The following is a 20,943-nucleotide window of genomic DNA, read 5'->3' as shown; positions in this document are numbered from 1 at the left end:
TGAAAACGACGGGAGGTACAGGTGGGCCCAAACATTTTACTTGGGTCACACTTTAAAATCTAAAATTACATTTATTGTATTGGATAACAAAATCAAGTCAAGTGGAATTTATTTTAAGGAAACATTATAGCTCAAACAAGGTTTCAGATGAAAAAAAAAAAAACCGTTTTGATTTGGACGTTAGTGGAGCATTTGTTTGGAGATTCCACTTGGTTTGATTTACTTGTCTAATGCAATGACATTAGAATCAGAATCTTTATTTGTCATTATACAAAAAACTACAACAAGCTTCTATGTGCGCCGCCATCCATTATTACACTTTTAAGCTGTAAGATATGAATATGGAAGGATTCAACAATTGATTTTTTGCAATACATTTACTTAAAAAAAAAACATGCAACATAATGACCAGTTTTATTTTCACATGTATTTGGTATGATTTTATATCACATTCACATTGTTTGCTGGCCGTTTCTTGATCTTTTGCTCATACAGTAAAATAATATAATAGAAACCCTATCAGATTTTCTCCTTAAATTATATTTATGTTGGTAATAGTCAGGTCTTCCTTTGCTGTGGGTCATCTTAAACGAGCTTAAAAACATGTTTATAGCCTACATGAAAAGTGTATTTAAGTATATAGTTAAACAATTAAGATTTTGGCAGAAGGAGCTGACAATCACAAGCCTTTAAAGGTGCAGTGTGTAAATTTTAGGAGGATCTACTGACAGAAATGCAATATAATACACATAAATATGTTTTCATTGGTGTATAAAGACCTTACATAATGAACTGTTATGAGCCATTTCTTTCTACATACACTGCGGGTCCCCTTAAATAAATAGCCGAAATGCATGGGAGGGTGTTCATGTGCAATTTTTACCTAGCAAACTCGTATTTACGATAATTTCCGAGAGCATGTGAAGGCAGCATTAAAGGATTAGTTCACTTTTAAATACAATTTTCCTGATAATTTACTCACCCCCATGTCATTCAAGATGTCCATGTCTTTCTTTCTTCAGTCGAAAAGAAATTAATGTTTTTGATGAAAACATTCCAGGATTTTTCTCCTTCAATGGACTCCAGACAGTTGAAGGTCAAAATTACAGTTTCAGTGCAGCTTCAAAGAGCTTTAAATGATCCCAGTTGAGGAATAAGGGTGTTATCTAGCGAAAAGATCAGTCATTTTCAAAAAAAATGTAAATGTATATGCTTTATAAACACAAATTATCATCTTGCACATGCTTCCGCTTTCTGCGTTCTTCAAAAAGCTTACGCCGTATGTCCTATGCCTTCCCCTACTCTACTTACGGAAAAAAAGTAAGCGTTCGTTCTGTAAGTTGAATAGGGAAGGCGTAGGACATACGGCGTAAGCTTTTTGAAGAATGCGTAAAGAGGAAGCACGTGCAAGACGATAATTTGTGTTTATAAAGCATATACAGTTGTATTTTTTTCGAAAATGACCAATTGTTTCGCTAGATAAGACCCTTATTCCTCGTCTGGTATCGTTTAAAGCCCTTTGAAGATGCACTGAAACAACTGGAAACCATTGACGTCCACTAATAATCCTGGAATGTTTTCATCAAAAACCTTAATTTCTTTTCAACTGAAGAAAGAATGACATGAACATCTTGGATGGCATGGGGGTGAGTAAATTATCAGGAACATTTTATTTATAAGTGGATTAATCCTTTAAGGCTGATGAATATTGCACACGCTTATCGCCAGCGTTTTTTTTTTTTTTTTTTTTTAAATTGTGTTCATACCCAAGCGAATTTTACTGGTGATGCACAGAGAGAACTTGCAAATTCACTCCCTGACAGTATATGGCGCTTGTGCTGAATGATAGTGCAAATAAACATATTTATGATATTAATAAAGTTAAAGAAGATAAAAATACAGATATAAAATGGCATATACATGACATATGAGAGATGGTAGTCAGAAACGGTAGTGCAAGTGAACGGTAATGCAAATAAACATATTTATGAAATAGACATTCTCAACTATATTTCTTGAACGTAAAAGAAAAAAACAAACAGTAAAAATACACATCTATTGGTGTGGCCAAGAACTGGCAAAGCACAAGTTTGTAGGGGTCTTCCTCGTCTACTTACTTTCTCTTCGTCGTCTTGGTATCAGCTCCAGGCACGTGAATCTGAAAGAGCCAATCTCATTGGTCGGCCAGTTTTTAACGCGGCGCATCAAACCAAAAAAGCAAACCCGAGCTTTTTTTTTACGCCTGCCGTTTTTTGCGTCATTTTTTTGCCTTTGTTTAGTCACGAGACGTTAAACGTTGGCGATAATCGTGCGCGATATTCGTCCCGGTGTGTACAGGCCTTAAAGGGATAGTTCACCCAAAACTGAAAATTTGATGTTTATCTGCTTACCCCCAGGGCATCCAAGATGTAGATGACTTTTTTTCTTCAGTCGAACGCAAATTATGATTTTTAACTGCAACCGCTGCCGTCTGTCAGTCAAATAATAGCAGTGATTGGGAACTTGAACAATAAGAGTCGAAAAAACTTCCATAGACAAATCCAAATTAAACCCTGCGGCTCATGACGACACATTGATGTCCTAAGACACGAAACGATCGGTTTGTGCGAGAAACCGAACAGTATTTATATAATTTTTTACCTCTAATACACCACTATGTCCAACTTCGTTCAGCTTCCTGTTAGTGAGGTCAAAAAACGCGTTCTGAAGACAGAAGTGATGTCTCGCCCATGGACTTCAATGAGCGCGAGACATCACTTCCGTTGTCAGAGCGCGATCAGACCTCACTAACCGGAAGCTGAACGAAGTTGGACATAGTGGTGTATTAGAGGTAAAAAATTATATAAATACTGTTCGGTTTCTCACACAAACCGATCGTTTCGTGTCTCAGGACATTAATGTGTCGTCACGAGCCGCAGGGTTTAATTTGGATTTGTCTATGGAAGTTTTTTCGACTCTTATTGTTCAAGTTCCCAATCACTGCTATTATTTGACTGACAAACGGCAGCGGTTGCAGTTAAAAATCATAATTTGCGTTCGACTGAAGAAAAAAAGTCATCTACATCTTGGATGCCCTGGGGGTAAGCAGATAAACATCAAATTTTCAGTTTTGGGTGAACTATCCCTTTAAGTCGGCATTTTGCACTAGCATGTTTCTACAGTAGCCCTAAACGGACAAACTGCTCTACAGAGCGCGTTTGCTTGACTGGCTTCTCTCTGCCGTCTCAGACTACAACATTTTTGTTCCTGTGCTGGCCACCGTAGCTTCTATATCAATTCGCAACCTCACCGCTAGAAGCCGCTAAAATTTACACACTGCACCTTTAAGTTGTTAATCACTTTAATAAAAAATACATTTGATATTTTCTGTAGGGTTTATATAATTTTGCGATTGGCTATGCAAGATTATGTTTAATTTGCAGATTTTTTTATATATAACTTTTATTTAATTAGGGATGAAGTCACAATGCAAAAATTGTGCATTCTTATGTATTTTATTACAACAACATTTCATTTTGCTGCAAGGAAAGTGTCACCAGATGTAGCCAAAATCATGTGCATTCAAATAAATGGAGTATAGGCTGCTGTATGAATCAAAGTTTCATGGCAGTTCCAACTATTTGAATGTATATTAACTAACATTATAACATGATATAATGTTTAGAAGAGCATTATTTTGCCTGTTTTTTGTTTTTTTGAAGCTGAAGTAGCCTATGTCATTTCTACGTCACTAGTGCTATCTAGTGAAGATGTAAAAGCGAAGCTTAGAAAAGAAGCAGATAACCACGCCCCCAACTCTCGCCATTGGTCGAGGACGCTCAAAACAAACAGGGCTATTTTCATAGTGACACAGTGTTAAAAAGTTACGTTCTGCAGCTTTAAATATAAATAGGCCTATAAAATGTCTGAGTTTCCATGACATTTAGAATTGAATGAATGTACATGAATTTAAGATCTGGTATGCATTATATACTCTAATAATGTTTATGATTTACTTATAAGTCATTATAAAACATTGCTGTGTTTCGACACTTTTGCTACCACCAACCTGTATTTGAAGCCAAACTCTCCAAGCTAACTGAATTAGTGTAATGAATCAGCAGATAAAGTGTGTAGACTAGCGTATGTGTGTGTGAAGTGTCAAGATGAAAGGCACTCTTGAGCCTAATGCAAATGTTTTACAACACTGTGAAAGAACCGAAGGGTTTACAGAAATCTCTCGCATAGCCTAAAACTACATCTTCATCATCTGCTGGCCTGGAATATTAAAGGGGTTATATGTAGAACACAGAAACCCTTATTATTAGCGACACCGGTGGCCGTTAAGTGAACTGCAGCCGGCACCTTACTGCTCGTGCTTGCTTTCGTGCACACCTATGTTAGCCTCAGGGTTGCCAGGTTTTCACAACAAAATCCACCCAATTGCTCCTCAAAATTAGCCCAATCGCATTTCAGGGGTGTCCCACGGTAAAAATCACGTTCCAGGGGGGAAATTTTGCATTTCAGGGGCTAAATATCACGTTATTTTGGGTCGATTCAATCCGCAGGCATGAAAAACAACAGTGTAAAAATAGCCCAATTTCGCGGGAAAACCGCATATTGGCAACATTTCTTAGCCTGAACATGATACTAGGCCTTGATATACTCACGTCATTCTTTTTTGTTCTTTGCTAAGAAGTAAAAAGAAGTTGGAAATACCTTTGCAGCAATAACATCCCGACGCCATCCACGATGCCGAGAGCGACGTTTAGATAAATGCGCACTTTCCTCTCAATAAAGTAACAGCGGTGAAAAAGCAGCAGTTAAGAAAGCATCTGATCATAGTGATATGTTTGCAGAAGCTCTGCACTTTACTGGCATCATGATAAGGTAATTAAATTACACTGTTATGATACTTTGATTATAAAGTATATTTGATGCGAGACTATAGTCTGAATTGATTCATTTTCTTTGCATGACACATTGACATTACAGTACAGAATTGCTTTTTATCCTAAACATTGTTTAAGCGTTCATTTCATGTGTCTAATATGAAACGTCACGTCCTTTTATTTTCCCGGAGTCCTTAACATAAAATTCAGGCTTTTATAGACAATCTAGGAAGTTTCATAGACAATCTAAGGTCGTGTTTTTTAAGTTTCGTTACAAGCTGTTCACAAATTGGCAATAAAAAAAAAAGATTAATACATGAAAATTCTCATATAGCCCCTTTAACAGTCAAACTTAGAGTTGAGATGATTTTATAACTAATTAAACGATCAGTCATATTGACATGGTCGTTTAAGAAATAGGGCTATAACCTTTTCATATCCTATATTTGTGAAATATATTTCTTTGCTTGTAGCCTATGTTCACACCCTTTACACATACATTTTTAAAGCATGCTGTGGCATCCAGAACCATGACTGTACTTTCTATAATGCAGAAAAAAAAAAAAAAAGACTCCAAATCACTCTGCATTTATATACAAGTCAAATAAAATAGGGATGGGATATAATTTCCTTTTATTAATCTAAAAAAGCCAATTATATTATATTACTGTCAAATGATTAATCATATTTTTGAAAGCAACCATGCAGATTAAATCTTTTCTCTGATGTGTGACGTTTTGGAAGATCAACTTATAACCAATAAACTGCCTTAATTGTTGGATGTAGCATGGTTTACAGATTACTGAATGCATATCAGTTTTAATATTTGGAACAATGCCATTATTTCAGTCTGTCACATTGGAGCATGAGTTTATAAATTTTATAAATGTCTATCACTGTAGCATCAGACTGCCATTTATTAGTTTGATGTGAGGGGTTAAACCAGCATTTATGTTTCTATATATCAGTGTCTTTAATTTTATTTTATTTTTTTTAATATATATGACTTTTTCCTCAACCATTCATCAGTATTTATGTCAATGTAAGACCAGTCTGGCAGATCTAGAGAGGTATTTTTGTGTTGATAATCCAATCATACAAAAGCACAGGGTCTTTTATATGCGAAACCTTCCTTCAAATGGATGTATTTTTTGAGATGGTATTATTAGCAAGCATAGAATGATCATATTAAATATAATTTTTTTTTTTTTACCATTTAGACAAGCTTACCTTGTTTTCAATAACAGTGCAGAAATGCATTATCATTTTCAAATACTCAAATTATTCATTTTTGAAATATCAGACATTAAACATTGCCATATGTCTTTGAAAACTGTTTGCCTGAAATAAAGTTTGAATTTGTTTTATGTTTATGTTTGATTACTTTTCATAGATCTTCATAGATGACACTTTAATTAATTAAATTCATTTTTAACTACAGTAATGGTGTGTAATTACAGCTATGAAGCACTTGAATTTTGTTGCAGTTCAAGAATGAATTCAGGTTGCGAAACACAAATCAGCAGTCATACACCAATGGACTGACCCTCAGGGTTTTGTTTATTGATTACTTATCTTACATCCAAATGGATTCTTAAATAAAGAAAATGAAACAATCCCACCAACAAAGGAAACTATTACAAAGTAATACAATATTACAAAGAACTATTAGTAAAAAAGGTTTAATAGCATCTGATCAACAGGAAAAATTATTAGCACAAAATTGCGTAAAGGACTAAGAAAAAGCCTTTGTCAGAAGAGTTAACAAATGGGTATATGTACATATATACAACCTTAAACACAAACAAAAAAATTACAAGAATATACATGCACGGCAGACAGTTTGGTTTGCTTAAGATGCATGTTTCGCATCCACAGCTCTTTTAAATGAATGTTCTTGTTTTTGGTAACCGCAAAAAAGGACATTGTGTCTTTTTGTCTCTCTACAAAATACTTTCAATCAAAATTTGACCTCAGCATATTTTTTTCCACTATAAAACTGTCAGTACATTTAATACATGGCATCGATAGATTATAACAAACACTTTAATTTCAATAACATTTTATACAAGAGGTTTTCTCTAAAGTTGTGCATTGTGCTTTAACGGGACTGGAAAGGACTGTTTATTACCAAACAATCACTTGTGCTTGAGTTACAAGTGTAACAAAAGGAAATACTTATTACTTAGGCCAATCACACCATACAAGTATCACTGATTTTGTCATTTGAGTCCCGAGATTTGGCAAATATCACTTTTTCTTCTGAAAAACTGACTTTTAGTGTTTACCACACCACATATTGCAAAGCAAGGCCTGTTTCTTGAAAGTTCAGTTTGTAACACTACCAAAAATTCAACTAAAACATATGCAGTATCTTGACCTGACAGAAATAAACAGGGTTTATGGTTGTCAGGGAAACAAAACTACGAAAATGGGTGTACATTTCAGCACCAGTTTTTTTTTAATGCTTTATAAAGCATGTAGCCCTTTCTGCTCATTCTTTCCGTGGGGAGAACTATGGTTTCCTTGGTGCACAACTCCTGTCATCTTCAACACAAACACTGTCAACTGATTTACATGTTTAGAAAAGCCTTTATAAATCTTTCAGAAGTATTTTGGCAGTCAGCACAAATGGGGCCTGGATATCCTCTCGTTATAAACAGCGGTAGAGCATTGTGCACGCACGTGTAATGTCTCAGCTCTACCACCAGGAGGCAGCGCTCGCATGCGTAGCTTCCTCAGAAGTTGAGTTTTGTGATGGGCCTCTCTCTGCTGCTTTCTGCACTCTGTTTGACGGGACGTTTGCGGTTGTGCTTCATCTTCGATAGATCTTTGTCGAACACCTCTCCAGATCGAAGTGCAGACACCAGGTCGTCGAATTCTCCATCCTCCTCGCAGTTCTCTTTGGCCTTCCGGGCTTTTCTTTCCTTCTCACGTTGTTCCTTGAGCTGTTCACAAACATATTTCCATTAATCACGATTGTAAGATTTCCTTTTGTCTTAATGTCTGTCACTGTGGGGGTGTTTAGTTTGATCAATTGAGTAGTACAGTACTACCGACTGCATAATGCAGCATACTTTTTTTTTTAAGGGACATATTCTTTACTCTCGTCCCCTCAGTCTGTAGCATGTCTTTATTTTGATTAATTCTCAGTTTGCTTAAACACGAGTATTTTAAAAAAATTGTACAGTTGCATTTCGACTAGTAAATTCAAACAGTTTTGGGGGAAAAAACAGTTATATCCAACATGAACATAAGAACATAAGAGACTTAGTTCAAAAACAATTTAAAAAAAAACTATCGACCGAAAACTTTTGAACAATAGTGTGTATATATTAGGGCTGTCAAGTGATTAAAGGTGCCCTAGAATTAAAAATGGAATTTATCTTGGCATAGTTGAATAACAAGAGTTATTCTTAAACAAACTCATTGTTTCCTCCTCCTTATATAAATCTCATTTGTTTAAAAGACCTCCGAAGTACAGGTGAATCTCAACATAACACCGATTGTTACGTAATACTGCATTCACATGGGGCACCGGCGTTAACGCTTCTCATTTACTTTGAATGGGTAACATCATGCGTTGCCTAACTGAATTGTGGGTTCCGTCGTGTTGCTTCACCCGTGTTGCAAGCGGCAGAAGTTGAAGATTTCTCAAATTTTCAAGTGCCAACGCAGGCGTCATCCAATCAGATGGCCCTATGCAAATTCCCTAGAGCAGTCGCTAGCCAACACCGTTTTCATGCAACACCGGAAAGTAATGTGATTGGCTGTAATCGGTCGCGTCAACACAAGATTCAGACACGCCCGTGTGAATGCAGCGTAACAGTCGGGATCATTAATATGTACGTCCCCAATATTTGCATATGCCAGCCCATGTTCAAGGCATTACACAAGGGCAGCCAGTATTAACGTCTGGATCTGTGCACAGCTGAATCATCAAACTAGGTAAGCAACCAAGGACAATAGTGGAAAAAGGCAGATGGAGCAATAAAAACTGACATGATTCATGATAACATGATATTTTTAGTGATATTTGTAAATTGTCTTTATAAATGTTTCGTTAGCATGTTACTAATGTACTGTTAAATGTGGTTACAGTTACCATTGTTTCTTACTGTATTCACGGAGACAAGAGCCGTCGCTATTTTCATTTTTAAACACTTGCAGTCTGTATAATTCATAAACACAACTTCATTCTTTATAAATCTCTACAACAGTGTGTAATGTTAGCTTTAGCCACGGAGCAAAAACCTCAAACTCATTCAGAATCAAATGGAAACATCCAAATAAATACTTTACTCACATGATCCGACGCATGCATGCAGTATGCATGACGAACACTTTGTAAAGATCTATTTTGAGGGTTATATTAGCTGTGTAAACTTTGTTTATGCACTGTTAAAGGCAAGCACGAGCTCCGGGGGCGGTGAGCGAAAGCATTTAATGGGGCCGCAACATGAATCGGCGCATTGCTAATGATGCCCCCAAAAAAAATATATGGGGTATTTTGAGCTGAAACTTCACAGACACATTCAGGGACACTTAGACTTATATTACATCTTGTAAAAAAATGTTCGATGGCACCTTTAAAATATTTTATCTAATTAATTACGCAATGTGGCAATTAATTAATCAAATTAACAGCAAATTAATTGCACATCAAATTTGGCTTCGAAATTACCCCCAAAAGATCATTTAAAATCATTGTTGTGTTAAATGAGAAAAGCAACAAATAGACATTACACAAAGTTGCTTTAGAAAGAAATATTATAGCCTATTTGATTCAATATAGAATTTATTATACAAACTTTTAGGGTGTGTTCACACTTGTAGTTCGGTTTTGTTTGGTCCAGACGAAAAAAACATTTAGTCCTGGTTAGATTAGAGTTCAGATTGGCAATTTTATCACTGAACCAAAAGATACCAAACCTAAAGGCACAGGGACACGTTCCCAACCTGACTTTATGACGTATTGACAATTTTGAGACTGAACTCACCAAACATTCAAAAGAATGCTGCGTGCTGAGATAAATGTGCTTGTTGAGTGTGCGTAGCCTGCAGATGATGGTATTTTGGCCAGCTGGGAACTTGTGAAGAGCTTATAAAATGTGTAAAGGAGACAAAACAGTGGCGGGAATCCACACACGTGGAGACACACATCTGATGCCTGTGAAGGGCAAACTCGTGACTATGATGAGAAAAACCAATATGTGTGAGAATCCTGTCCTTTTTAGGGTCTCATCTTCCTGTTTTTGGTTCGTTTACATGTCTTTGGTCCGTATTGCGCTCATATCATTCAAACCGCACCAGAGTTCATTTGGAAGTGGACCGAGGCCCATCTTTTCAGCGGTCTCGGTCCGCTTGTTTGGTGCGCACTAGGCTTCGGATGGCAGCGTTCACATATGTTCAAATGAACCGCACTAACAGAGCAATCGCACCAGGGTTTGTTTTAATCGAACCAAACATGACAAGTGTGAACGCACCCTTAGGTAAGTGAGTAAATGACGGAATTTTTATTTTTGGGTGAACTATACCTGTAATGTTTTTTTATTATTATTATTATTATTATTATTATTATTATTATTATTATTATTATTAATATGGAATATGATTTTTTTTATTTTTTATGAAATAATACTCTAAATAAGAAACTAAAACTGCCAGTAAGTGGCAGTAAATCTCTGAATGAGTAAATCATTGAGTCATTCATTCATTCGATTCATTCAAACGGCTGATTCATTCATGAAGTAAATGATTCTCTTTATGAATGGGTCATCGAATCACTGGTTCCCTGATTTGTTTAAAATATGAATTCATTTAGAAACACTGCTGTGTTGTACAACACAATGTCATCCTGAACATACCCATAATTGCTTTTGCTTAGAAAGGTGAAACAATTTGTTTATATTGTGTATAAAATGACGTGTTAGTACAACACTTTTGAGAGGGAATGTATGTACATGTGATTAAATGGACACACTACGTTCTTCTTGACACATTACCTGCGCCTCCATGCGGGCTCTGCGCTCCTCTTCCTCCTTGCGTCGTTGCATGTTCTCATTGTCCTGTTTAGCTTCATTGAAGGCCTGTAGGAACTGATCAAAGATGCCAAAGAACTCTTCGGGCTGCATACGTGTGGCGTCCTCCCCAAAGTGCTTTACAGACTTCTCAAACTGCGAAGAATGAAAGACAAGGACATTTAGGAGGGTGATTCTTTCACAATGATAATGATGTCATATAATCATTATTTTATGAGAGCTTCTTTGGCACTAGAACTTGGTAAGCAATAAAAGTATTACAAAAACCGACGTCAAACTCAAACACACTGATCGGGTCCAGGCCACTAGAATGAGCTAGTGATCTCCTTGCTTCCCATACGCACTAGTCAAGTCAAGTCACCTTTATTTATATAGCGCTTTTTACAATGCAGATCGTTTCAAAGCAACTTCACAGTGATAGCAGGAAACATAATTTTGGCTGTACAGCAGCTCTAGAAGAAAATAGTGTAATTCAAGTTTAAGTAAGTTCAATATTGTTTCATTTCCATTGTAAAAATCATTAGTTATTATTATTTATTTAGTTCATTGGAGAAAACAGTGATGTCATCGTCCAGCTCAGTTCAGTTCACATACAATGGTGTCAATGCAGGCAGATCAGTAATATTTTTTGAATATTAAGTGTTTACTACTGTTTAAAAGTTTGGGGTCGGTAAGTTTTTTTAAAAAATATTTTTGAACAAAGTCTATAATGTTCATGTTGCATTTATTTGGTCAAAAATACAGAAAAAGAAGGAATATTGTGAAATATTTCAATTTAAAAACTTTTTGCTATTTGAATATATTCTTATAGTATAATTGATTCCTACAGAAGAGGATTAGGGCCAAGCAATAATAATAAATAAATAAATAAATAAAAATAATATAAAAAATAAAAATAATAATAAAAAAAATACAACCATCTCGAGATTAAAGTTGTTAAATTACGAGAAAAAACTTGTTAAATTTCGAGAAAAATGTTAAGATAAAATGTTGAGAATAAAGTCATTAAAGTATGAGAAAAAAGTCGTTAAATTACGAGAACAAATTCGTTAAATTACAACTTTTTTCTCGTAATTTAATGACTTTATTCTCATAATTTAATGTTTATTCTCATAATTTAATGAGTTTATTCTCAACATTTTATCTCAACATTTTTCTCTAAATTTAACGTGTTTTTTCTCGTAATTTAATGACTTTATTCTCAACATTTTATCTTGACTTTTTTCTCAAAATTTAACAACTTTAATCTCGAGATGGTTTTATTTTTTTATTATTGCTTGGCCTTAATCCTCTTCCGTAGATTCCCATGATGGCAAAGCTGAATTTTCATTTTGCTTCAGTCTTCAATGTCACATGATCCTTCAGAAATCATTCTAATATGCTGATTAGCTGCTCAAGAAACATTTCTTATTATTATCAAAATTGAAAACAGTTGTTTTATATTTTTGTGGAAACTGATAATTTTTTTCAGGATTCTTTGATAAAAAGAACATCAATTATTTGAAATAAAATCATTATAAATGTCTTTACTGTCATTTTTGATCAATTTAATGCATCCTTGTTGAATAAAAGTATTAATTTTCTTCAAAAAACAAAAATGTACAAACACCATAGTTTTGAACAGTACAGTATGAATGTAATGAAATATGAGACAGATATCCAGATATGGCAGAAATCATGAGTAGATTCTCATGACTCACTAAGATCAAACCCTCATCTGTCCCTTTGCCAACCCTTTAGAAAACCAGCTAGAAAACTCGACAGCTGCAGCGCCGTCAAATTCACGCAGCTTCATGAGTAGGATCAGACTGGAAGAACCTGCCTTTGAAACTGATCTTCAGCCTATTGCAGTTAAAGATTAAGGTTCATGTTTCCAGCAGTTCCAATGTCCACACAGACGGTCAGAAGCCCAATAAACTCCAACGAAAACAGTGATTTAACTTCTACATGTCTGAGTTTTATTCGCCAGCATGGAGCAGGCGGAAAAAAAATCTGTCATTTCAGACGTTTAACAGCAACTTCAAAGCTGCAGCGGAGCAACTTTATGTGAGCATTCACATTTAAGCAGCCAGATAGAGTGACAGGCCTCGCTATGTTCAAACCTCTCATAAACCTTTAACATCTATAATCTCCTTAGGTTCAACGAACTGTGGTGTGCTTTCGATCTTACCAATTCCTTGGCATCCTGAAGAGAGTCTTCTACTTCAGAGAAACTGAAACCAGCAACAGTGATGAACTGACTCACAACAGACACAAACTTGTCACCGTGGATCTGAGGCTGACCCCTCTGGTACTCCAGCTCCTGTTGAGAAAGAGACAGGCTGCTATCAAGATGAAGGGATGGACACAAGGCAGGCCATGACTTAATAGATAAATAATAGAAAAAGTGCATTCAATTTAGAGTAAACTGCCAAAATCATCACACCCTAGTACCCACTCAAAACACCTTAGCAATCTAGCAAGGCCTACAAAACTTGTAACCATAAATAATGTTTAGCCAATTATATTACTGAGCTGTTGTATAAATGGATACATTTGCTACACTGGATAACCTTATAAGCTCTAGAGCTTGTTGTAATTGTAGACAAAACGAGAGAATGTCGCTCACCGTCTCCACGCTTTTTAAGCCAGTGCGCAGATTGTTAATGTCTTTCTCCAGTTCAGTCATGCTGAGAAAAAAGGAAGAAAAATAAGTTGGAGAGGGAGATAATGAGAGATAATGTTTCACTGGACAATTTGCAGACCCTTTAATCCCATTTCGAATGGCTGAGGAATGAATCACATCAAACAGTATCTTCACACAGTGACTATGGTTTTGCCAAATAGGACATGTTCCTGGATCAACAACTTTTTGTTGGTCCTGGAACAACATTCCAACAAAGTCCTAAACCTATCCCGAACTATAAACTACCCTAAAATGAGAGTGAAATGATAGGCTGATACTGTTCAAGCTCTCAGCCCAAACCTTATCCCTAACATCTGATTGGTTGTTAAAGGATTAGTTCACTTTAAAATGAAAATTACCCCAAGCTTTACTCACCCTTAAACTATCCTAGATGTATATGGCTTTCTTCTTTCTGATGACCACAATCGGAGTTATATTAATAAATATCCTGACACATCCAAGTTTTAGTGATTGGGAAACAACGAGTATGAAGCTGAAGAAAGTGCCTCCATCCATCATAAACAAGTAACATACTTCACACGCTCTGGGGGTGTTAATAGTCTTTCTGAAGTGAAGCGATACGTTTGTGTAAAAAAAAAATCCATATTTAACAAGTTATAAAATAAAATATCTAGTTTCCGCCAGAGCGCCTTATGTATTCACTTCCGTCAGTTAAGTGATTTTCTTAAGTTGAATACAGAAGGCGTAGGACGTAGCGTAAGCATTTTGAACTGCGAGAGGCGTTACACTTTCTTCCTATGCTGAATACGGAAGGCAGTCAGGATGCATCAGGATATTTATTAATATAACTCCGATTGTGTTCTCTCTTTCACGTGTGACCTTTCCAACGTGACTACGTAATGCGTGGGGCAGAGCAGTGCAAGACAAGCATTTGTGTTTAAAAAGTATATAAATTTTTATTTATTTTTTTTAGAAAATGACTGATCGTTTCACTAGATAAGACCTTTATTCCTCGGCTGGGATCGCGTAGAGCCCTTTGAAGCTGCACTGAAACTGCAATTTGGATCTTCAACCGGTTGAACCCCAATGAAGTCCACTATATAGAGAAAAATCCTGGAATGTTTTCCTTAAAAACCTTAATTTCTTTTCAACTGAAGAAAGAAAGTCATGAACATCTTGGATGACATGGGCCTGAGTAAATTATCAGGAAATTTTAATTCTGAAGTGAACTAATCTTTTAACTTGTAATAAACCCAGAATACTCCTTTACTCCTTCCTGGACCAACAATGACATTTATCCTACTTAGCCAAATCCTAAGCATTTTCTTACATTCCTATTTCATTACATACACTTAGGAACAGAAACTCTTTAAAACCGCTTAAGTGGGTGCAATAGTGAGACTTGATTGTTTTAGTGCTTACTTGACTTTGGCTGCTTCTGGAACATTGTGCAGATCCTCATGAATTAGGCTGACTTTAGGGTACTTCTGCTCAAGAATGGTAATCAGGTAGTGAAGAAGAGTGACGTTCCTATTGAGAAACACACACAACTTGTGTAACTACATGGCTGGTTAGAGTTTAATAAACAGTTCTTGCACAAACCAAAGCCCTGTCTTACTTGTCGATGCTGGACTTGGTATCAGCGATCTTGTTGAGAGAGGACACTTTGAAGCCATAGGCATTGCCCCTCTGGCCTTTGTTCATATAGTTCCCGAAGGCCAGCACCACCTCCAAAAGCTGTATAAGATTCCTGCTCTGAAGAACCTCCTTAGATGCTTTATTGAGAGCTGTGGAGGGGGGGAAAAAATAGCATTTTTAATATTAAACCTGACCTTACATAACCTACAAGGTGTTTGCGTGCTTTATTTCACAAAAGTCTAGTAGAGAACATAACTGTAGATGATTGACAGAGGTTTCAGGATTTACCTTCCACTTTCGGCTTGATTTCTGCTATTCTTTCTGTAAACTTCTTTTTGAAGTAAAGAGACTGCAGTCTTTGCTGGTAGTGGTTGATTCTGCGATTTAAAAGGAAAATTGAATAAAACACCATTAATATTTGATAATATATCATTTACACTACCAGTTCTTTATACTCTTAAAAAAGTAAAGGCTTAAATGCTTGAAATTAGTTTTGGTGACAATTATAAATTGTGTCTACTTTAGACAGCAGACACAATTTATCAAATATAAAATTGATCTAAATTCATCAAATATAAGTTTTGATTCATTTAACATTAACATTTGCATTGTTTCCCATTTCTGAGGAAACTGTCTGAATGAAAACCTGTTGATTAGTTAGTCTGTTTGAATTTCTACTGCTATAAGTTTGAATCGTTTAACAATTTTGATGACTTTTATTCTAAATGTGGAAAATAGTTCAAATAAAGAATAATGTGTCCAAACTTTTGACTGGAGGTGCACATGAAATAATGCATACTAGAATATCTTTAAAAAAACTAACTGTAAAAAATAACATTTATTTACAAGGGGTGTACCCATAATGCATTGCTACAAAATGTTTGTAACATTAACAGCCAAATATTCCTCTGTGGTTTTTCATTGTTCTGTCGAAGCACGCCTGTTCGTGAGACACGGGTCCTGTTTCCCATATTAAAATAATAAAAAAATAGCCCAATAACACCTGCAACTTGTTTATTTTTTATTAATTGTTGGAGCCACCCATTCTTCATGGCTTTTATATTTATGTCTTTGTTGGCTGTCAGTCCACAGAGATTAATGACATTATGAGCTGCACAATGAAGAGGTCAGAGAAATGACGACATGTTTCCAGCCCTGTTTCAGACTGCCAGACTGAGGGAAACAGCATTCGGTAACTGAAGTCAAAGATTATTATAGCAAGAGACTTAGACAGACCAAGATAAGAACGTTAATCCTGTAAAAGAGTTTATTTTCCACATACTGACCTCTACATCACCTGTAGCTGTTGTTTGGCAGCACCATTTAGGAGATATTGTGTGTTTTGACAGCTCTGTCCAGTCTGATGAACATTATTTATTATATCCCAAACTTAAGTGACCTAAATTTGATTGTTACCTGCTCATCTCATAAAGGAAGCGGTCTGCCTTCGCCATCCGCTCCAACTCATGTTTGTGTTCTTCCAGAATGTCTACGTCACTTTTTTCTGGCACAAACTTCAACAGCTGCAGGGAAAGAGAGAAAGCATTTTAATGACTAAATTGGGCCAACTAATCAGAGGTCATTTTGAAAGAGAAGTCTTAAAGATACAGTAGCAAAAAAAGCCTGTTTATTCATAAAATAAAATGTAAAGATAAAGCATGAAAATTCGTATATTATAGCCCTTTTACGTTCTTTAATGCAATGTAGCCCTATCAAACACATCCATTAGGTGAACATGCATTCCTGTCACACTACAATAACTGTTTGATTATTGTTCAGATTAAAACAACAGCAATCAGTGAACTTATAAAACCTGATTGCCATTATATTGCTTTTCAAGTCCATTTGGAAAATGTTATGACCATTTACTTGCTGCTCTTATAATAGGGTGAGGTATACAAAGCTGCATTTTATTACCAAAATGGCTACATGGCTTAAACGGGTTTTAATTAAATGTGCTTGATTTCAGCCTCCATTAGCAGGATATACACAATGGATTTAATTCAGGCATGTGGAAAGGCTTTGGTATAGTTTATATTTTTACCAACTACAACAAATTTCACTATCATTCAGAATGACAAAAATGCAAGGACGATATTGGTGTCCTGCCAAAAATGTTTCTGCAAAACAATAATTACGTGTTGGCTTGGACTGCCGGGCTTATGTAATTAAACTCGCCGCCTGTGCAGACGCTGTATCGGCTAATCACAGTTCTGAAATGTTTGACGTCAATCCACTGCAGTAAAACAGGTTTGTTTTGGACATAAGCCATCTGGATTTAGGAGTTAAAGTGTGAGGTAATTGATGAAGTATGTGGTGATGCATCTCACCTGCTCCAACATATCCTTGGGTAGGTCTTCCTGCTCGTCCATGGTCAGTATGGCTCTCTTGATCTCCTCATTGGAGAGTTTTAACCTGCAAAAAATAGATTTAACTGAATCTTTGAGTTTGGCTTTCATGAGTGAATATATTTCTGTCATGACAACACCTCAGGAGATTGGTTATGGTAAATGAGATTGGCATGGTAATGAATATGACAATGTTAAAGTACTGAGACTTGCTACTGCCAATACATTCACAGACATTGCTGTGAGCATGTAAGACATGCTGCTGCTGCTACACAAGTAACATACATGAATTAACCCACATAGCAGATATATATACAGGTGGAGCTGGGGAAGGTGGGGGTTTCTGAAAGCGCGCTGCACACTGCTAACAGCAACGCTACCGGTATTTGTTTGAATGTTGAGCCGCAGCTCATCGGGTGCTGATGCAACAGCAACCAATCAGCTGTAATATGTAGATAATGACATGACTGCTACCAAATGAGTTAAAGACCTATCAGACTGCACCATCTAGAGTTTCATGCCAAAACTAGGTAAATATATATAATTTTTCCTTTGTTTTTTTGTGCATATTGTGCAAATATAAGCACAAAAAAGTTCTGAACTGACTGAATGAATGTTTCTTGACGCAGTAAATGTTTAAAATAGCTGAATTCCAGGTTTCGTTCACAGCTGTACAATTAAATCAAACACATTGAGTGAGCTTGTGGGGGAGATGTTTAGTGCCACTTCTATGGCGACTTGTGATGCAACAGGAAAAAATCCTGGCTAGGATCATCCAAAATGGCTTAAATAAACAAAGAATTGTTCTACTGTGAGTCATGAAGGAATGTTCATTACTGCGAACGAATCTTAAATAGTCAAAGATGGTTCCTAAGCTACAGACTCACTTGGAGAGAAGGATGTTGCAGTTTTGCGCACGCCGACCATCGATGACAGACAATTCTCTAACCTTTTTAGAAGTGACAGTGTCATCCTCTGACTCTTTCTGCAGACAGACAATTGGAGTTAAGGTCAGCATCAATACCACATTGAAATGAAGAGCAAAAACTAGAGAGAGCAGGCTAAAGTTGGTTTTGGTGCAAATCAGCGTTTGATTGTCCTCAAAGTCGATGTACTTGTCATGGATGGGATGATATTTAGAGACTGAAGCATTTTTCAAATGTTGTGTGGTTCTGAACGTCATAACATAGTTTAAAATCAAAACCACAGTCATTAGCAAATACACTGAATGTGATACCAACAAGACACCTGCTCTCTAAAGTAAAACCCAAACAAAATGATTTTTCAAACACAAAGGAAAACATCCTCATGACACATCCATGACTGAACACACCAGACATCCACAACAACAGAGGCTGAAAACAGTCATCTCCGCTTTTTTAGTGCCAGCTGGGGAGCAGACAGCAAGAAATTGCGTGTTTAGACAATGGCACGCCGGGTTTTATTATGAGGATGGAGAGGGTGAAAGGAGTTGAAGGGAATTGGTCCAAAAACAGGGGGGGATATTTGTTTTTTAGTTGGTGGAAATCTGTCTCCTTCACTGTTGCATAAACTCCAGATGCATTCAAAACCAACTGCATGCCTCATAACCAACTTGGCTAATTACGAACAGAGACATCTTGAAATGCTCGCTAATAAACTGAAATAGGTCATTTGGTTCATTGCGTTTTTAAGCTAGGATACAAAAGGCAACAATTTGGTGATAAGAATGCTGATAAAATTGTACTGTAGTGGTGCCATGGTAGTGATAGCATCAGACGGTACTTTAATATATACCAATGTATTTATTGATTACTATTATTTATATATGGTATTTGGGTGAATCTCGTTTTCTTAAAAGGTTTTCATGAGATCCAATTCCAGAAATCAAAATGAGAAATTTTGTTTTTTAAGAACCAAACATAAAATCTATTTTAGGACAATTAAGATTGAGTAAAACTGCAAAACAAAGTTGTGAAAATTATGTGATCTAGGACCTTTATTTAGTGGTGTTGTTTTTTTGTTTTGTTTTTATTGTGACCTTTATATTTCTGTTGATTTTGGGGGTGAGATGTATCAGGACATTTAAGATTCAGTCATTCATATGGTACTACAAAGTACTTTAGAGAATACCATCAACTATAACATGTCCAAAAAACATGTCAGTACCATGGTATCATCACCATGAGTCAGGACCAGAGACCACTTACCTGTCTAAAGTTATTGAACAGAAAATCCTTTATGGCAAGCAGGGAGCAGGAAAGTGTTAGTTAGATCAGAAAATATATAAAAGGGCAGGTGTAAACATCAGGCAGAAAAATAGAGAACACAGAGGGGAGGTACAGAAATTCAAAGAGTGAAGTTTTAGTCATTTTAGCCTGACACTCCAGTATTATTCATAAAATGCATTTGGAACAATGTGCATGATATTTACAATACAGGAGCAGACAGGTAAAAATTCTCAAAAAATATCTTATACCTGCTGTCTCTGGTAAGCAGAAAATGTTTTTTCAATATCCTCCAAGTCCAATTGTTTGAAAACTCTGATTTCATCCAAATCCAGCCACAATGTCCCTTCCAATTTATTCTGTGAGACAGAGATGAGCAATGAATAAACTATGAATACACCTTAGTGGACTCAGTTAATAATAAAATAAATTCAAATTAAATAGATTGAAAATAGATCAATCAATTAATTAATAAAAATATAAAAAGAGAAACATTTATAAAGACTAACAGTTATATATATATATATATATATATATGAAAATAAACATGTTGTTTATTAATATTAATAAAAGTCACTATTCATTGAACATTGGTGTCTTTTACAGTATTAGTGCTGCCACAGTTTTGCTGTTCTGCTTCATGTCATGCCTAACAACACCCCTTTACCAGGGTTGTGAAGAATGGCATATCATATTATTTTGTTTTAATAAAAACAGTTGGTTGTGACTTCTTAATAATAATAAAAAATAAAAAAAATAAAAAACATTGATGTAAGATATTTCATAAACATTGAACAATTTTATTAACTCACTTCACTGAGTTTGGTCCAGTTGAAAGACTTAAGCGGATTGGAAGGTTGAGGGATGTTCTTTTTCTTCAGCGTGGAGCCCAGAAGACCTCCAAGAGGAGGAGGAGCACCAAAGCCAGGCAGGCCTGGTGGAGGTGGTGGTCCGCCAAGGGGAGGGGGAGGGGGTGGTGGTGCTCCACCTGGAGGTGGTGGAGGAGGAATGCTAGCTAGACCTGGTGGTGGAGGTGGGATGCTACCAGGGGCCAATGGGACGAGAGGGGGGCCACCTGGGATATTTGTCCTCTAAAAAGCAAGACACAGTAGGAAAATGAAGCAAAAGTGTTGTGAGGCTTTGGCTCTATTATAATTATGAATCAAAACATTTTGGTCTGTTCCAAACCCCATGAGCTGTTGACACTGCATT

At 36.2% G+C, this 20,943-nt stretch overlaps 1 protein-coding gene across 4 annotated transcripts in view; it reads right to left on the bottom strand.

Annotated features, from left to right (window-relative positions):
* Positions 1–6,414: 6,414 nt before the first annotated feature.
* The window catches only part of daam1a (dishevelled associated activator of morphogenesis 1a), a 65,357-nt gene continuing 50,828 nt past the window's right edge, over positions 6,415–20,943 (bottom strand). For all 4 annotated transcript variants that reach the window (XM_067366498.1, XM_067366500.1, XM_067366501.1 and 1 more), the window contains 12 exons: positions 20,544–20,822; positions 19,983–20,090; positions 18,412–18,509; positions 17,507–17,591; positions 16,593–16,699; positions 15,465–15,553; positions 15,157–15,325; positions 14,961–15,068; positions 13,521–13,581; positions 13,083–13,214; positions 10,877–11,047; positions 6,415–7,819 (listed from right to left, as the gene is read on the bottom strand). In XM_067366498.1, the coding sequence (XP_067222599.1) occupies positions 7,610–7,819; positions 10,877–11,047; positions 13,083–13,214; positions 13,521–13,581; positions 14,961–15,068; positions 15,157–15,325; positions 15,465–15,553; positions 16,593–16,699; positions 17,507–17,591; positions 18,412–18,509; positions 19,983–20,090; positions 20,544–20,822 (1,617 nt within the window). In that variant the 3' untranslated portion in view covers positions 6,415–7,609. The remainder of the gene's footprint in view (positions 7,820–10,876; positions 11,048–13,082; positions 13,215–13,520; positions 13,582–14,960; positions 15,069–15,156; positions 15,326–15,464; positions 15,554–16,592; positions 16,700–17,506; positions 17,592–18,411; positions 18,510–19,982; positions 20,091–20,543; positions 20,823–20,943) is intronic.

This window comes from Chanodichthys erythropterus, chromosome 18, assembly GCF_024489055.1.
Source record: "Chanodichthys erythropterus isolate Z2021 chromosome 18, ASM2448905v1, whole genome shotgun sequence".
NCBI classification, from domain to species: Eukaryota; Metazoa; Chordata; class Actinopteri; order Cypriniformes; family Xenocyprididae; genus Chanodichthys; species Chanodichthys erythropterus.
The sequence above is the reverse complement of the archived record's forward strand: the minus strand, read 5'-3'. Positions and strand labels throughout refer to the sequence as shown.